This window comes from Tachypleus tridentatus, chromosome 10 (assembly GCF_004210375.1).
Source record: "Tachypleus tridentatus isolate NWPU-2018 chromosome 10, ASM421037v1, whole genome shotgun sequence".
Taxonomy (NCBI): Eukaryota; Metazoa; Arthropoda; class Merostomata; order Xiphosura; family Limulidae; genus Tachypleus; species Tachypleus tridentatus.
This window is the reverse complement of record NC_134834.1, coordinates 110,875,179-110,890,655: the sequence shown is the minus strand read 5'-3', so window position 1 is coordinate 110,890,655 and position 15,477 is coordinate 110,875,179. Positions and strand designations below refer to the sequence as shown.

The window sequence follows — 15,477 nt, the reverse complement described above, 5'->3', positions numbered from 1 at the left end:
ACGTTTAGTAAACATTACAAGTATTTTGAATACAAAATCATATTTTTTAATGAAATAATTTTACTAAAGATTTGTTTGTGAAAATAGTCTGTTTTGTTACTAGTCTGAGTACAGACAGAGTGATTTCATGTTATCATTAAAAAACTACTTTTTGTCCCAAAATCTCAAATCTAGGGTAACCTCTAAAACCTCCTAAATATATATTTCAAACTTTTGTTTTCAGTAAGACATAATATTTTCTTATTTTCTCTACTCTAACTATGTGGGGTCTACCACATAACCATCATAAAAAATTATGAAATAAATATAAATTGACTTTTATCATGCTAGAATGTCTACGTATTATAACACAAAAATACATGACTTTTATCATGCTAGAATGACTACGTATTATAACACAAAAATACATGACTTTTATCATGCTAGAATGACTACGTATTATAACACAAAATTACATGACTTTTATCATGCTAGAATGTCTACGTATTATAACACAAAAATACATGACTTTTATCATGCTAGAATGACTACGTGATTATAACACAAAATACATGACTTTTATCATGCTAGAATGACTACGTATTATAACACAAAATTACATGACTTTTATCATGCTAGAATGACTACGTATTATAACACAAAATTACATGACTTTTATCATGCTAGAATGACTACGTATTATAACACAAAAATACATGACTTTTATCATGCTAGAATGACTACGTATTATAACACAAAATTACATGACTTTTATCATGCTAGAATGACTACGTATTATAACACAAAATTACATGACTTTTATCATGCTAGAATGACTATGTATTATAACACAAAAATACATGACTTTTATCATGCTAGAATGACTACGTGTTATAACACAAAATTACATGACTTTTATCATGTTAGAATGACTATGTATTATAACACAAAAATACATGACTTTTATCATGTTAGAATGACTACGTATTATAACACAAAAATACATGACTTTTTCATGCTAGAATGACTACTATTATAACACAAAATTACAAATGTTTATGTAGCTTTAGTCTCATAATGTTATATATTTATCATTTTTTATTATACTGACCTTCCACTCATGCCTACCTAACATTACATAGCTTGCATTGACATGGTGCATGTGCACTCATGCCAGTACCCAGTAATGTAAAACTGACCTTTAGTCTTCCTTGTCTTGGCTGTGTTTTAGTGGACTAATATTTGTAATATACAGTCACATTTCAGTTATTAAACATTATTTATATGTATATAGGTTATTACTATTTAGAAATAAATTATTAAACTTATTTTTTTTCTTATAATATAGCATAATAAATCAAAAAGTAAAGCAAACAATTATCTATTCTAGCTACAACCTTCATACTCGGTTGCTGCTGGACATAGATTACTAAGCCTTTTAAAATTGCATGTGTGAAGGATATCAAAACAAATGTGTAGGTGCTATATATACACTTTAATAACCCAAAAACCTGATACCATGAGAATTCCACTATAATTTATTAAGCTTAGTAACTATGATGTATTTAGATTTTAAAAAATAAGAAACTTTGAGTAGATTAAAAACAACAATTACCTCTTTGAAATCTTGGATCAAAGAACATTGTGGTGTTTTCAAATATTAAAATGGTCCAGAAGAAAACTCTGTGGACATTGTAAGCTGTTTATTGATTATTCACATGTCACGTAAGTGTATATGACCATTTCAAGAAATAGAGTTCAAAGAGTATAGACTTAGTATTTTGACATCAGAAACGTCTAATTTTAAACACTGCTGCATTCAGTGTACTACTTGATGCACTAAAGTCTGTATTTAAATATGTTCTCTTAGTATTTACTTTTAAATTAAGAAATTATCTCGTATATGATAGTAAAGTTTGAATTATAATCTACAATTTTATTCCAAACATATTAACATAAAATAGTTCAATGAAATTTTGAATGCAAGTTAACAAACTCAGTGATGTATCTTCTTAACCATGAACTTTTGTGAAAGGGTTTATAATACAAACTTAAAATATGTGATTTAATTAAAGTCTGTCATTTATTATATTTATTTAAACTACTATCAACCACAAACAACACATTTTTGGTACAACGTGCCAGTAATAATTTTCTAATAATTGGATTTCATTTGACTGATTCACTTCCTTTAACTTGACAGGTACTTATTCTAATTTGTACAACCACCCAAAACTTATTACAGAACGGAAAAGTAAGGTAAGGTTGCAGGCTATTCAGTTTCATTCACCAACTTATTATACAGTGTTATTTCAAGATTCTCCTTATGACTACTTTTCTTACTTGCTTCAACTTTAATGTTTAATTGTGGTTTATTTAGTAGTTAGAAAAATGGAGACTTGGAATTTTTTGCTAGTCTAGAGTGAGCTGCTTCCTTTAACTTGTATGTAAGACAGCATTTACAGTACAGTAAATTCTGTCCAATGAAATAGCAGTACATCTAAATATTAACAATTAAAGTGTCATCAAGCTTTTATGGTATTGTTGGATAGTTTGATATAAAGGAATTGTTTATCTAGATGAAATATCTAGTTAATTAAACAAAATGTTTACTTAATTAGAGCTAATTTAAAATCATGTCTCTCTCTTTATACAAAACATTTAGTTATATGGAGTTAACTTAGAGTCATATCTTTGATGGTTAAATGTTGAAAATAAATGGCAGAGTTAGTTCTGAAAATTTAAAAATTTTATAAATAAGGTTTATGACCTTTGAACTTGGTTGTTGCTGGACATAGGTTGCTAACTTTTAAAATTTTGCAGGTGAAAGATATCATACTAAATTTTAAGTTTTATAACAAAATGTCAACATGAAGTATTTTACCAATATTGTTAATGAAACTAACATAAGTAATTAATTATATTTTTCATGTTAAATTTGTACTTTTAATTATAATTATACATACTCTTAAATCAATAAATAAAAGATTTCATGATTATGCACTACTAATTACTTTTATAGCCCAAACCAGTTGTGGTTTCTGAGAGGTTGGGTGTTCCAGTAGATGCGTTTGACAACAATAAGCTTACAAAGAGACATCTGAGACAGTTAAACGAAGAGAACCATGACATTGTTTCCAAGAGCACACACAAATTGAGATCAACATCTGCAGGAAGTAGGAACACTATAACAAGCACAATTAGACCTAAAGATGAAACACCTGAAGAACGCAAGGCCCGGAAATGTACTGTAAAGCAGTGCAAGAAAGTAGGCATGGTTTTTTTGTACTGTGTTTTAAAGGTTAAATCCACTTTAGCAAGAAAATGTATTAGTTATTAGTAGTCATAAAACTACTGTCTTCTTCAGCAATACAAAGAAATAGAATTACAAGTTTTCTGGGTGAGCTTTTGTTTGATATAAGAATTGCACAGAAAATGTGGGAACTAACTTACTTTTCAGATGTCAAGTGCATTCCTGCATATTTTGTTTAAAATTGTAAAAAAAATTATACTTCTAAATGGGTGTGCATGTCCATATATAAAAACTGTTCATCTGTTCATTCTTTACCCATGTAAGTAGTTCCATGGGAGGGTACATACAAACTTACTAATATTACATTTTCATCCATGGATTTGGGTGGATCTTTACCCAAATCGATATGAGGGTTCATTAGTTCCATGGGAGGGTACATACAAACTTACTAATATTACATTTTCATCCATGTAAGTAGTTCGTAGGATTTGGGTGGATCTTTACCCAAATCGATATGAGGGTTCATTAGTTCCATGGGAGGGTACATACAAACTTACTAATATTACATTTTCATCCATGTAAGTAGTTCAGTAGGATTTGGGTGGATCTTTACCCAAATCGATATGAGGGTTCATTAGTTCCATGGGAGGGTACATACAAACTTACTAATATTACATTTTCATCCATGTAAGTAGTTCGTAGGATTTGGGTGGATCTTTACCCAAATCGATATGAGGGTTCATTAGTTCCATGGGAGGGTACATACAAACTTACTAATATTACATTTTCTGATTTTTATGTTTTTTAATACCACTACCTCAACTTGTTTAGATGAATATTCACTAGATTTGACATTAAGGTTTGTTGGATCCATGTAGAGATACTTACAAACTTGTGGTTTCACACCTTGTGTTTTACATTTTTTATGGCGTTTTTTTCCATTTTCTGCAGTTACATATTAGGGAAGCAACTTTTCATGTCCTAAGTTCACTTTTCATTACTCATGAATTTACTTAACTTCTGTCTAAATGCGAGGAACTCCAGCTCGTTTGAAAATGTATTTTTCAAAAGTACTATAGAGTTTGTATTTCTTGCCATATACCATTTATTTAATGAATGCGACATCTGTAGGAATATCTTTCATTGACATTTAGTGAACATGCAAGTAACAGTAAACAACGAAATGAATGTCTTTTTATTGATCTGTAACACAAGGTAAATATAGTTAGGTTTATTAAATACACAAGTAATTGTAAACTGTGAAATGAATGTCTTTATATTGATCTGTAACACAAGGTAAATATGGTTAGGTTTAGTAAATACACAAGTAACATAAGATGAATATAGTTAGGTTTAGTAAATACACAAGTAACATTGAAATATGAAGTTTTTTTTTCTTATTGAACATTATTGTTAAATTCATCACATTGAAAATATGAAACTATTTATTTATTGAAAAACTATTTATTAGATTGATCTCACTCTACAGAATAATTGTAATTCTGTGCTTCACAAACGTAACAGTTGTGATATTTACAAGTTCCTAATGACATCAAGTCTTTAGAGTGTAAGTGTGACTTGGTAATTAATTTGAATAACAAACAAACAGCATCCAGTTCACTTGTTTTCAAAATACGTCAAACGCATGTACAGGAATTCTTTATGTTGTGGGACGATACAGTTGTATGTAAAACTGTGAATAATTCTTGTTTCTAATTTTGTTATCACAATATGATTAGTGATAAGTTGACTTACATTACTCTGTGTTACCATACTTGTATACAGAGCTTTAAATAATTCTCTTTTATATCAAAAGTCCATACAGGCTATTTTAGTTGCTTTCAAACTCAATTTACACGACAGATTATTTTTCTTTACTGTATTTCTTACTGTATAATCTGTAATAGATTTGTTTGCATTACCTCAATTGTATCCAGAACTTTAACTCTTTTGTGATGGGCTCAGTATAATATATACATGTTTGTCTACACATATCAAGTATTTGGAATATAACTTTTGATACATCATGCGTATGCTCACAAAATTAGATAAACATTTAGTAAAAGTTACAACTATTTTGTACACAACAAATCTGATTTTTAATGAAATATTTTTACTAAAGATATATTTGTGAAAATACTGAGTCTGTTTCATTACTAGTCTGAGTGATTTCATGTTATGATAAAAAAAAAACTGTTCTTCATCCCAAAATATGAAATCATTTGTGCAGTTTCTAAAATATCCTTAATACATTTCAAATGTTTGTTTCCAGTAAGACATTATATTCTTAGGTTTTATATATACAGTTGAATAACCAAAAAAATTATACTTGTGCCAAAAATACCACTATAATTTATTGAGTTTAGTAAATAAGATGTAATTAGATCTAGAAACTTTGAGTAGACTAAAGACATGACCTACTTCCTTGAAATCTTAGATCAAAATTGTGAGAGAAAACCATTTGGAGGACATTCTAAGCTATTATTCGGTTATTCACATGTCACATATTGAAGTACATGTATGTAAGGGACCAGTTCCAAAAATAGAAATAGGTAAATGGGGCCACTGTGTTAGATTCAGTAGAAAAGCTATATCTCAGCAAAATAAAAACATGAGGTTCTTATTTTATATTCTAACTTGATAATATTAGTAATTTGTGTTCCTAATTTATACAGAACCACACTTAGTATTTTAACATCATAAACATCCAGTTTTAATCTGTGCTGCTGCCATCACACCACGTGACTCACTAAAATCTATATTTTAATATTTACTTTTAAATTAAGAAGTTAACTTGTATAATATGAAAATTTGAATTATAATCTACAATTTGATTCCAAACTTAATGACATGGCTTTTGACCTGTGACCTGTCACAAAAGAGTTAAATAATTTTCTCCTTTCCCTCAAAGTCCACACAAGTGGGTTCAATTACTTTAAAACATCTTTTGATAAGACAGTTTATTCTCCTGTTTGTTATGGTTAAACTAACAACAACACGATCTAATTTCACTTGATTACCTATGTATACACACACACTACCCAACTGAGGCATAGAACTTTCAAAAACCTACTCAAAGTTGTTGTGTAACAATACTCACTTAAGGCAAGGAAGAAAATACAGAAATTTGGGTAATGTGAAGTAAAATTACAACATTTGAGCTACACAAGCAACATACAACTCACACGGACTTAACAAAAGAGCTGTGTAACTAGTGCCTTTAAAATAATGACTCTTTAACGCTAGCTATGAAAATTAAATGACTAAATAATAACTCTTACACTAAACAGTCTTGTGTATCCAGCAATAAGTTCTTCTTCAAAACAAGTATTTATAATATACAAAGATTGTTAGTTCATACACAAAGTTTACCAACATTTGTAGTCCCTCAATAGTGTCAATACAGAAACTGTGGTTGTGGAACTACAATGTGCACTTCATGACAGTTTTTCACCTCTGGATACATGTAAGTGGTTGATTTATCTGTCTGGATGATGAACTCCTTCCCATACAGGTTGTTCTGAAACTTCCAGATGGCCAGACACTCTTCTTGGATCACAAAATAGTTCTTTTCCTACTCAATAGCTTTGTGCTTACATGCATTACCTGAAACAGTCCTTCTTCATGTTCTCGTAGGAATATTGCTCCAATTCCAACAATGAACAGTTTGTTGGAGTCTGGCATTTTTAGTATTGGCAAACTTTTAAACATGTTAACTTCTGGAATGTCATCTGCTGTGGTTGTTTCCACTTTAATTTCTCGGTTAGGCCTTTCATAGTTAGTGGGACAACACACACATTATCCATCTGAGGCCTAGAACTTTCAAAAACCTACTTTGTCACTTAAACACAATTTGGAAGAAACTTGTTGTAGTATCCCACTAGCCCCAGAAAGGATCTGGCTCTTTGTTTGATGTTCAACATAGCCAAAGTAGGTCTTGGAGATCTTCAGAAAAATGAAGGCAACAGGTTTGACCATTAGATCATCTATGTTTATTTGGGTGGTCTTTCCATCTAGTTGTGTGTATCCTCATACACACAATGCTTAATGTTGGTGATTTTGTGCAACATCCTTCCCATAAGGTGGAAACTTTCTCACTGTTTCATCAATTAGCACACATCTAGTATTCAGATAGTAGATTGTTTCTCACTACTAACGTGTTGTGCAGGACCTTCATTTTCTTACTCTTTCAATAACTCTTACACTAAACACTAATGACGTCTCAATTTTGTTAAGCAGACACTAGATAGTGTTTAGAAAGTTGGGTGATGCTCTCCTATTGGCCTGGCATATCCAGGTGGTTATAGTTCTCGATTTGTAATTTGAGGGTCACTACCTGCTATATCAAATGATGGAGCATTATAATGAGATGGTCACTCCCCCTGTTCATTGGTAAAAACAGTACCCACAGAGTTGGTGGTAATGACTAGCTGCCTTCCCTATAGTCTTACAGTGCTAGTGCAAACTTGTAGGTTACAAATGACTCTATACAGTTGAAATAGTGATCAGTAAAAGATAAATTATGTAAGTTATTTATTAGTAATATTATGTGTGATACTTTATCAGAGGCTTTATTTATTGGTGTTCCATGGGTTGTTAATGAGTTGAAACTCATTTCAGGAAAGGAGAGCTGAGAAGAAAGCCAACAAATTAGCTTTCAAAATGGAAGAGAAAAGACAGTTGCAGATTGCTATGAATCTTCGCCAGAATCTACAGTGCATTAAGTTGAACTGAAATAACTGTGTTCTGGTAACAAGTCCCTTCGTTTGTACATACTGACACAATATAAAGATTTGTTCTCAACAGTTTTTGTGCCTTTATTATTTCTATCTTGAAGACTGTTCATAAAAATTATGACAATCAATTTTAAGTAACACATTTCTAAAACACTTAAACTTATACTGAGTAAATGTACCTTCGAAATAATATTGATAAACAGACCTATGTGTAAGAAATGTTAAATTGTTTAATAGGCAGATGACCACATCTCTTATGTTACATATACATTTTACTACACCACAAATATAAATGATTAAATAATCTATTTTACTTAAAATGGTACAAATAACAACAGTCCTTCAGCCTTCTTTTAGCTTGTAACATTTCCATCCAACTGACACAAACTTTCATTTTATGTATCTTTTCCAAATGCTGACTGGTAGTGCAAACATAACCACATCCCTGGTGTTCACTACTTTTACTTTATGTGTTCTCACTGTACAAATTCCAGATTTTTTAATGTCTTACACAAAAATAATGCAGCTGGCAGAAGGTCAGTATGTTTACCACTCAATGTTTCATTGAGATAAAATCATGGAACAGTAAAAAGCAACATGTAAGATCAAGATATTTCTGCATGTTATCAAAGGCACTTTCTTTGGAAGAAGAATCTCAGATGATGATCTGTTTCTATCTTCTCTCTGCTTGCCAAGATCTTCCCAACACAACATCAGGATCCTCATCATAAGCTGAGAAAATATTGTTCATTAGTAAGATATAAATTGTTGTGACAGTATGAGAAAGTAACATTCATTGCTATCATAAGTTCTTGATATATACATGCAGAGTGACGCTATGGACACTTTTCTTACCTGCCCTCTTTTTCTACTCACTCTCAAGAGAACAATCAAAACACATTACATTAAAACTTCAAATATGGGTTTAATTTCTTAAGATGTATAATTCAAGTAGACTAAAAATTTTGAAACATACTTATGTCAGAAATCAGGTTTTCATTCTATGTAATACACAAGGGCAGTTGTAATTCACTTCACCATACCCAGTGGAAATAGTTGCATTGGTTACTATAAAATGTAATGTCATTAATAAAGTCATGACTATTATTCACTACAAGATGTAGTGTACTGTGAAAAGGTGTTAGATTTGAGGCTACGTTAATCTTTGTATTTAGTACAACAGAAACTCGGAAGAAGTGCTTCAGTTCAGTGAACAGTTAATATATTTTGTGTTCCACTTTTACATTAATAATTGCAGACAGTCTTTCAGGCATTGTTGCAACATATTTAACTCCAAACGTAGAGAGATAAGTTGGAGATGAAGACAAGGGAAACTATGGCTGAATAAGCTAGTAAAGAGCAATCAGAAAGGCTTGGATGATCAAAATCACTTAATTAAGATATTGAATGGGAGAATAAACATTGAGTTATTTGTTGGTCCAGTCAGTCCTGACTGACAGAATGAGTGACCAGAGCCTAAAACAGTCAATTTGTGGTTGAAGGACATAGCAAAACTACTGATAGAAGGAGTACCCCACTCAAGGGAAAAGAAGAGGATTGCACAACCACTTCATAAGACAGACTGTTTAGATGGTAAAGCTGATCTGTGATAAGATTCATAGTAAATAGAACATGATGGGCAGTAAGAATATCTAGCATGTGGGCCCAAGAAAGAAGATCCAATGTACACAGACAATTAAAATGGGTGCTACTTTTGGGACTGAGAAAAGCAACTACAGGAAAATTGTTGGAATGAATCCTTGCCATATGATTTCTGTCCAGGTGGAGAAAACGAACCAAAGCATGATGTACAGAGAGAAGCTCCAGGGTATTGGCCTGCAGCCAAGAGGTCTTATCTACCAACATGTTCGACAGGTTGGTGTGCTGCTTCCTCCTACTCATCCAGATTTACATATTTTCATGAATGCATTCCTTCAAGGATGCAGCACACTAACTAACATGTCCAACTATCAATATAAATTATTGACCAAGCTAGGAGAAAAGGTAATAAGAGAGCTGTCAAAGAAGAAAAAGAGAGAGAGAGGACGAACCCATATAATGATCAGTCCCACATGGATAAATCTAATGAGGGATTTCCCCCACCTGTAACCTGTGAAATAGTGCTAGTAGGAGGTATGATGCTCAAAAAGATAATATGAATCAGAGAATTCATTGTAGAAATGTATAAAATGTAAATGTGAAAAAATAAAGACTGGGAAAAAGAAGTTAAAATATTTTCTTTACCCTGAAGAAACTAAACAAAGTCATTAAGGCAAATCACATGAGGAGCACCAAAACAAAAAAACGTCTAAACATGAGTACCACCAAATAAGATATATCTTACTCTCTTTGAGATGGGGGTTTGTTCATGATGATTTTCATGACAGATGTATCACAATCATTCGGTTCCAACCGAGAGGAACTAAAAGGGTCGTGGCATGCATAAAAAATGTGTGTGTATAAAGGTCAGAGAGGAATAAGAATAGGTATTTATGTGAGAAGAGGTAAAGCACCATATCAGAATTTAGCTTTATGAGTTACTGTTTTCAATTCAAGTTTGTTTAGACTTGGAAAGGTCTTGTGAGTCAAGGATATCATGCTAAATTTCAAAATTTACTCACTGTCTTTTTATGGTAAAGTTACTAATGTTACCTGCCACTATCATTCATTTTAACCTTCTGACTAGAAGGAAAATAAACTGTCTAGGATAACCAACAACCAAATTTTGTTTAAACTTCTGAATTATACAGGTAAAGTAATTGATTGGCTGCATCCACAACCACCTGTGTTTGTATACAGTATGGATTGGGAAACACTATTTCAATTAATTAATTAGTACTACTAACTGCTTAGCTCTAACACTGATGTTGCTTTAAAATATTTGTTAGATTTCCTATTACTACTTTCAAACAACAATTTTGATTTCTGATTTGTTTTGATCCTCTTAAATAAATTCACTGTCATCAGTCCTATTCTGATGCTTCCCTCCTTACAGTTTCTTTATCCCTTATGATAACTTTGAAAAATGTTGACCACCATTATCAATTCTGTAACAAAATCAAACTAATGTTTGTAAAATTTATACTAACTACATTAACAAATTTACAATGAAGAAGCTATCATGACAGTGTGAAAGCACCTTAAAACCAGGCCATGCACCTCAAAGTGTCTGGCATAGTTAAATTAGATTTTCAGTCATGGATGTTCAACTGTTCAAATATATACTTATATCAGCACATATATGTGGTAAATATAATCAATGTTCTAAAAACATGACCACTAAAATGGATCTATATAATTATGAAAAATGGAAATAAATTTATTTTGTTCAACAAAAATTAAGTTTTTTTTTATAATACAGTTATTTAGAAAAACAGCACAAACCATTCTGAAAAAGAGATCAAAGGCAGTTCAAATAAAAAACTCAGATCATTAAAGTACCTGAATTTACCAGTAAATCACTGATGGTAATAAGCAGACTGTTCTGTACTTATTTTGTACAAATAAAGCAATGATACCATCTCACCTGAGGAAGAGCTCACACTTAGCAAAAATATTTATGTTTAATGTACTGAAGATTTTTTAAATTTGAATGAGATATTCTGGAGATATTCAAGGTTGGCATGAATGCTATACTTTAAAAAAATGTGTGTAGTCTTCAAAATGACCAAATCACTCTATTTCTGTTTTTGCATGTGTTGTCAGTTATCATTGTCTTATTGTAAAAATTAATTTGAAGCACATCTATAATAATAAAAGGATGTGTGTGTGTGTGATATCAAGAAAAAAGAACCAAAAAACCTGAAATTTTGCATCCAAACTAAATGGACCCTGAGGATATGCACCTGGGTATTGTTGCTTATCCATTTGTATACACGCAGACTTCTTAGTGTAGTCTGTCATATATTACTTGGATTAATATCTTGTAATATATAGAAAAGCCAGTAGATTTTGATAACACTACCTTCCAGCAATGGCTTTTATGTTATGTTGGTTAGCAATAAAAGTAAAACCTGTCAGTCTATGTACTGAAAGTATAAAATAAAATAATAATCTGCAATTATGAGAAGAACCAATAATTATATAATAAAATGAAATGTATAAACAATGAAACTGGACTGATATTTGTTGATTTCTTAACTCAGAGTCTGTTGATTAAAGAGGTTTGTGGTACAACAGAAAATAGCTTAATTCAAAACACGCTTAAAATTGGATTGATATTTTTACTCACATGATAAATTTTATGCAGTTGCTAAAATATATCAGCTTAATAACCAAGCTAAGCCAAGTACTTGTGCCAGTAATAAGTAGTAGAAACAAAGCAAATTAAATAGATAAACCACAGCTATGTCACTTGGAAATTACTCACAAACTTCCTTTATAACAGATTCTTCTGTAACTTACTGGTTGACTTCAGTACAGATACAACTCCAGCAGAGCTAACAATCAAACTCTCATGGAAGTGAAGACTGAAATACTGACTTTCTCTCTCTTTACTTTTCTGTAATAATTATTATCCTAAAATACCTTGATTGTTACCAGATGAGGCCCATCTAGAGAGCTGGGTTACTTCAGGGTTGTCATCATCACTACTGTCATCTTGATCCATAACTTTATAGCTATTCTAAATAAGTGTGAACAAGCAATTTATTACAAAAACCATACAATAGCACACAAATAATTTACTAGAATATCTACATATCACACTAGAAAGTCACAGAATAAGAAACTGAATTCTAAAAGCACTTTTTTGGTTTTGTCTTCTAGAAGTTATCATTCTGTTCAAAAACTTTTATTATGATCACAGTTCAAAAATGTCAAATATAAACATATTAGTATCATTTAATTGATACAAAGCTAAACAGGAGATTCTGAGTAATTAGTATCATTTGCTCTTTCATCATGAAAAAAAATAATACAAATTTATAGTTTTGTTATTATGTCTCATAACCAGTTGTAGATTCCATTAGGTACCTTTAGTTCATTATTTCACCATATTCTATATAAATATAATACAACTCAAGACTTTCTTATTATGTCTCATAATCAGTTTTAGATTACATTAGGTACCTTTAGTTCATTATTTCACCATAATTTATGTAAATATAATACAACTCAAGACTTTGTTATTATGTCTCATAATCAGTTTTAGATTACATTAGGTACCTTTAGTTCATTATTTCACCATATCCTATGTAAATATAATACAACTCAAGACTTTGTTATTATGTCTCATAATCAGTTTTAGATTACATTAGGTACCTTTAGTTCATTATTTCACCATAATTTATGTAAATATAATACAACTCAAGACTTTGTTATTATGTCTCATAATCAGTTTTAGATTACATTAGGTACCTTTAGTTCATTATTTCACCATAATTTATGTAAATATAACACAACTCAAGACTTTGTTATTATGTCTCATAATCAGTTTTAGATTACATTAGGTACCTTTAGTTCATTATTTCACCATATTCTATATAAATATAATACAACTCAAGACTTTGTTATTGTGTCTCATAATCAGTTTTAGATTACATTAGGTACATTTAGTTCATTATTTCACCATATTCTATGTAAATATAATACAACTCAAGACTTTGTTATTATGTCTCATAATCAGTTTTAGATTACATTAGGTACCTTTAGTTCATTATTTCACCATATCCTATGTAAATATAATACAACTCAAGACTTTGTTATTATGTCTCATAATCAGTTTTAGATTACATTAGGTACCTTTAGTTCATTATTTCACCATATCCTATGTAAATATAATACAACTCAAGACTTTGTTATTATGTCTCATAATCAGTTTTAGATTACATTAGGTACCTTTAGTTCATTATTTCACCATAATTTATGTAAATATAATACAACTCAAGACTTTGTTATTATGTCTCATAATCAGTTTTAGATTACATTAGGTACCTTTAGTTCATTATTTCACCATATCCTATGTAAATATAATACAACTCAAGACTTTGTTATTATGTCTCATAATCAGTTTTAGATTACATTAGGTACCTTTAGTTCATTATTTCACCATAATTTATGTAAATATAATACAACTCAAGACTTTGTTATTATGTCTCATAATCAGTTTTAGATTACATTAGGTACCTTTAGTTCATTATTTCACCATATCCTATGTAAATATAATACAACTCAAGACTTTGTTATTATGTCTCATAATCAGTTTTAGATTACATTAGGTACCTTTAGTTCATTATTTCACCATATTCTATATAAATATAATACAACTCAAGACTTTGTTATTATGTCTCATAATCAGTTTTAGATTACATTAGGTACCTTTAGTTCATTATTTCACCATAATTTATGTAAATATAATACAACTCAAGACTTTGTTATTATGTCTCATAATCAGTTTTAGATTACATTAGGTACCTTTAGTTCATTATTTCACCATAATTTATGTAAATATAATACAACTCAAGACTTTGTTATTATGTCTCAATCAGTTTTAGATTACATTAGGTACCTTTAGTTCATTATTTCACCATATTCTATATAAATATAATACAACTCAAGACTTTGTTATTATGTCTCATAATCAGTTTTAGATTACATTAGGTACCTTTAGTTCATTATTTCACCATATTCTATGTAAATATAATACAACTCAAGACTTTGTTATTATGTCTCATAATCAGTTTTAGATTACATTAGGTACCTTTAGTTCATTATTTCACCATATCCTATGTAAATATAATACAACTCAAGACTTTGTTATTATGTCTCATAATCAGTTTTAGATTACATTAGGTACCTTTAGTTCATTATTTCACCATAATTTATGTAAATATAATACAACTCAAGACTTTGTTATTATGTCTCATAATCAGTTTTAGATTACATTAGGTACCTTTAGTTCATTATTTCACCATATTCTATGTAAATATAATACAACTCAAGACTTTGTTATTATGTCTCATAATCAGTTTTAGATTACATTAGGTACCTTTAGTTCATTATTTCACCATATCCTATGTAAATATAATACAACTCAAGACTTTGTTATTATGTCTCATAATCAGTTTTAGATTACATTAGGTACCTTTAGTTCATTATTTCACCATATTCTATATAAATATAATACAACTCAAGACTTTGTTATTGTGTCTCATGATCAGTTTTAGATTACATTAGGTACATTTAGTTCATTATTTCACCATATTCTATGTAAATATAATACAACTCAAGACTTTGTTATTATGTCTCATAATCAGTTTTAGATTACATTAGGTACCTTTAGTTCATTATTTCACCATATCCTATGTAAATATAATACAACTCAAGACTTTGTTATTATGTCTCATAATCAGTTTTAGATTACATTAGGTACCTTTAGTTCATTATTTCACCATATCCTATGTAAATATAATACAACTCAAGACTTTGTTATTATGTCTCATAATCAGTTTTAGATTACATTAGGTACCTTTAGTTCATTATTTCACCATATTCTATATAAATATAAAA

General features: G+C 30.1%; 2 protein-coding genes across 19 annotated transcripts in view; one reads left to right on the top strand and one right to left on the bottom strand.

The window, feature by feature from the left end:
* The window catches only part of LOC143230084 (protein LTV1 homolog), a 34,868-nt gene extending 26,828 nt beyond the window's left edge, over positions 1–8,040 (top strand). The window contains exons 9-11 of the mRNA XM_076463119.1: positions 2,183–2,238; positions 3,002–3,247; positions 7,853–8,040. Coding sequence (XP_076319234.1) covers positions 2,183–2,238; positions 3,002–3,247; positions 7,853–7,966 — 416 coding nt within the window. The 3' untranslated portion in view covers positions 7,967–8,040. The remainder of the gene's footprint in view (positions 1–2,182; positions 2,239–3,001; positions 3,248–7,852) is intronic.
* Positions 1–15,477, bottom strand: part of LOC143230083 (uncharacterized) — a 180,340-nt gene that overhangs the window by 29,253 nt on the left and 135,610 nt on the right. For 11 of the 18 annotated variants that reach the window (XM_076463106.1, XM_076463100.1, XM_076463103.1 and 8 more), the window contains one exon: positions 12,496–12,592. In XM_076463106.1, coding sequence (XP_076319221.1) covers positions 12,496–12,592 — 97 coding nt within the window. Of the gene's footprint in view, positions 1–8,180; positions 8,701–12,495; positions 12,593–15,477 lie in introns of those variants that run through there. The other 7 variants (XM_076463109.1, XM_076463112.1, XM_076463113.1 and 4 more) reach the window with 1 other exon arrangement.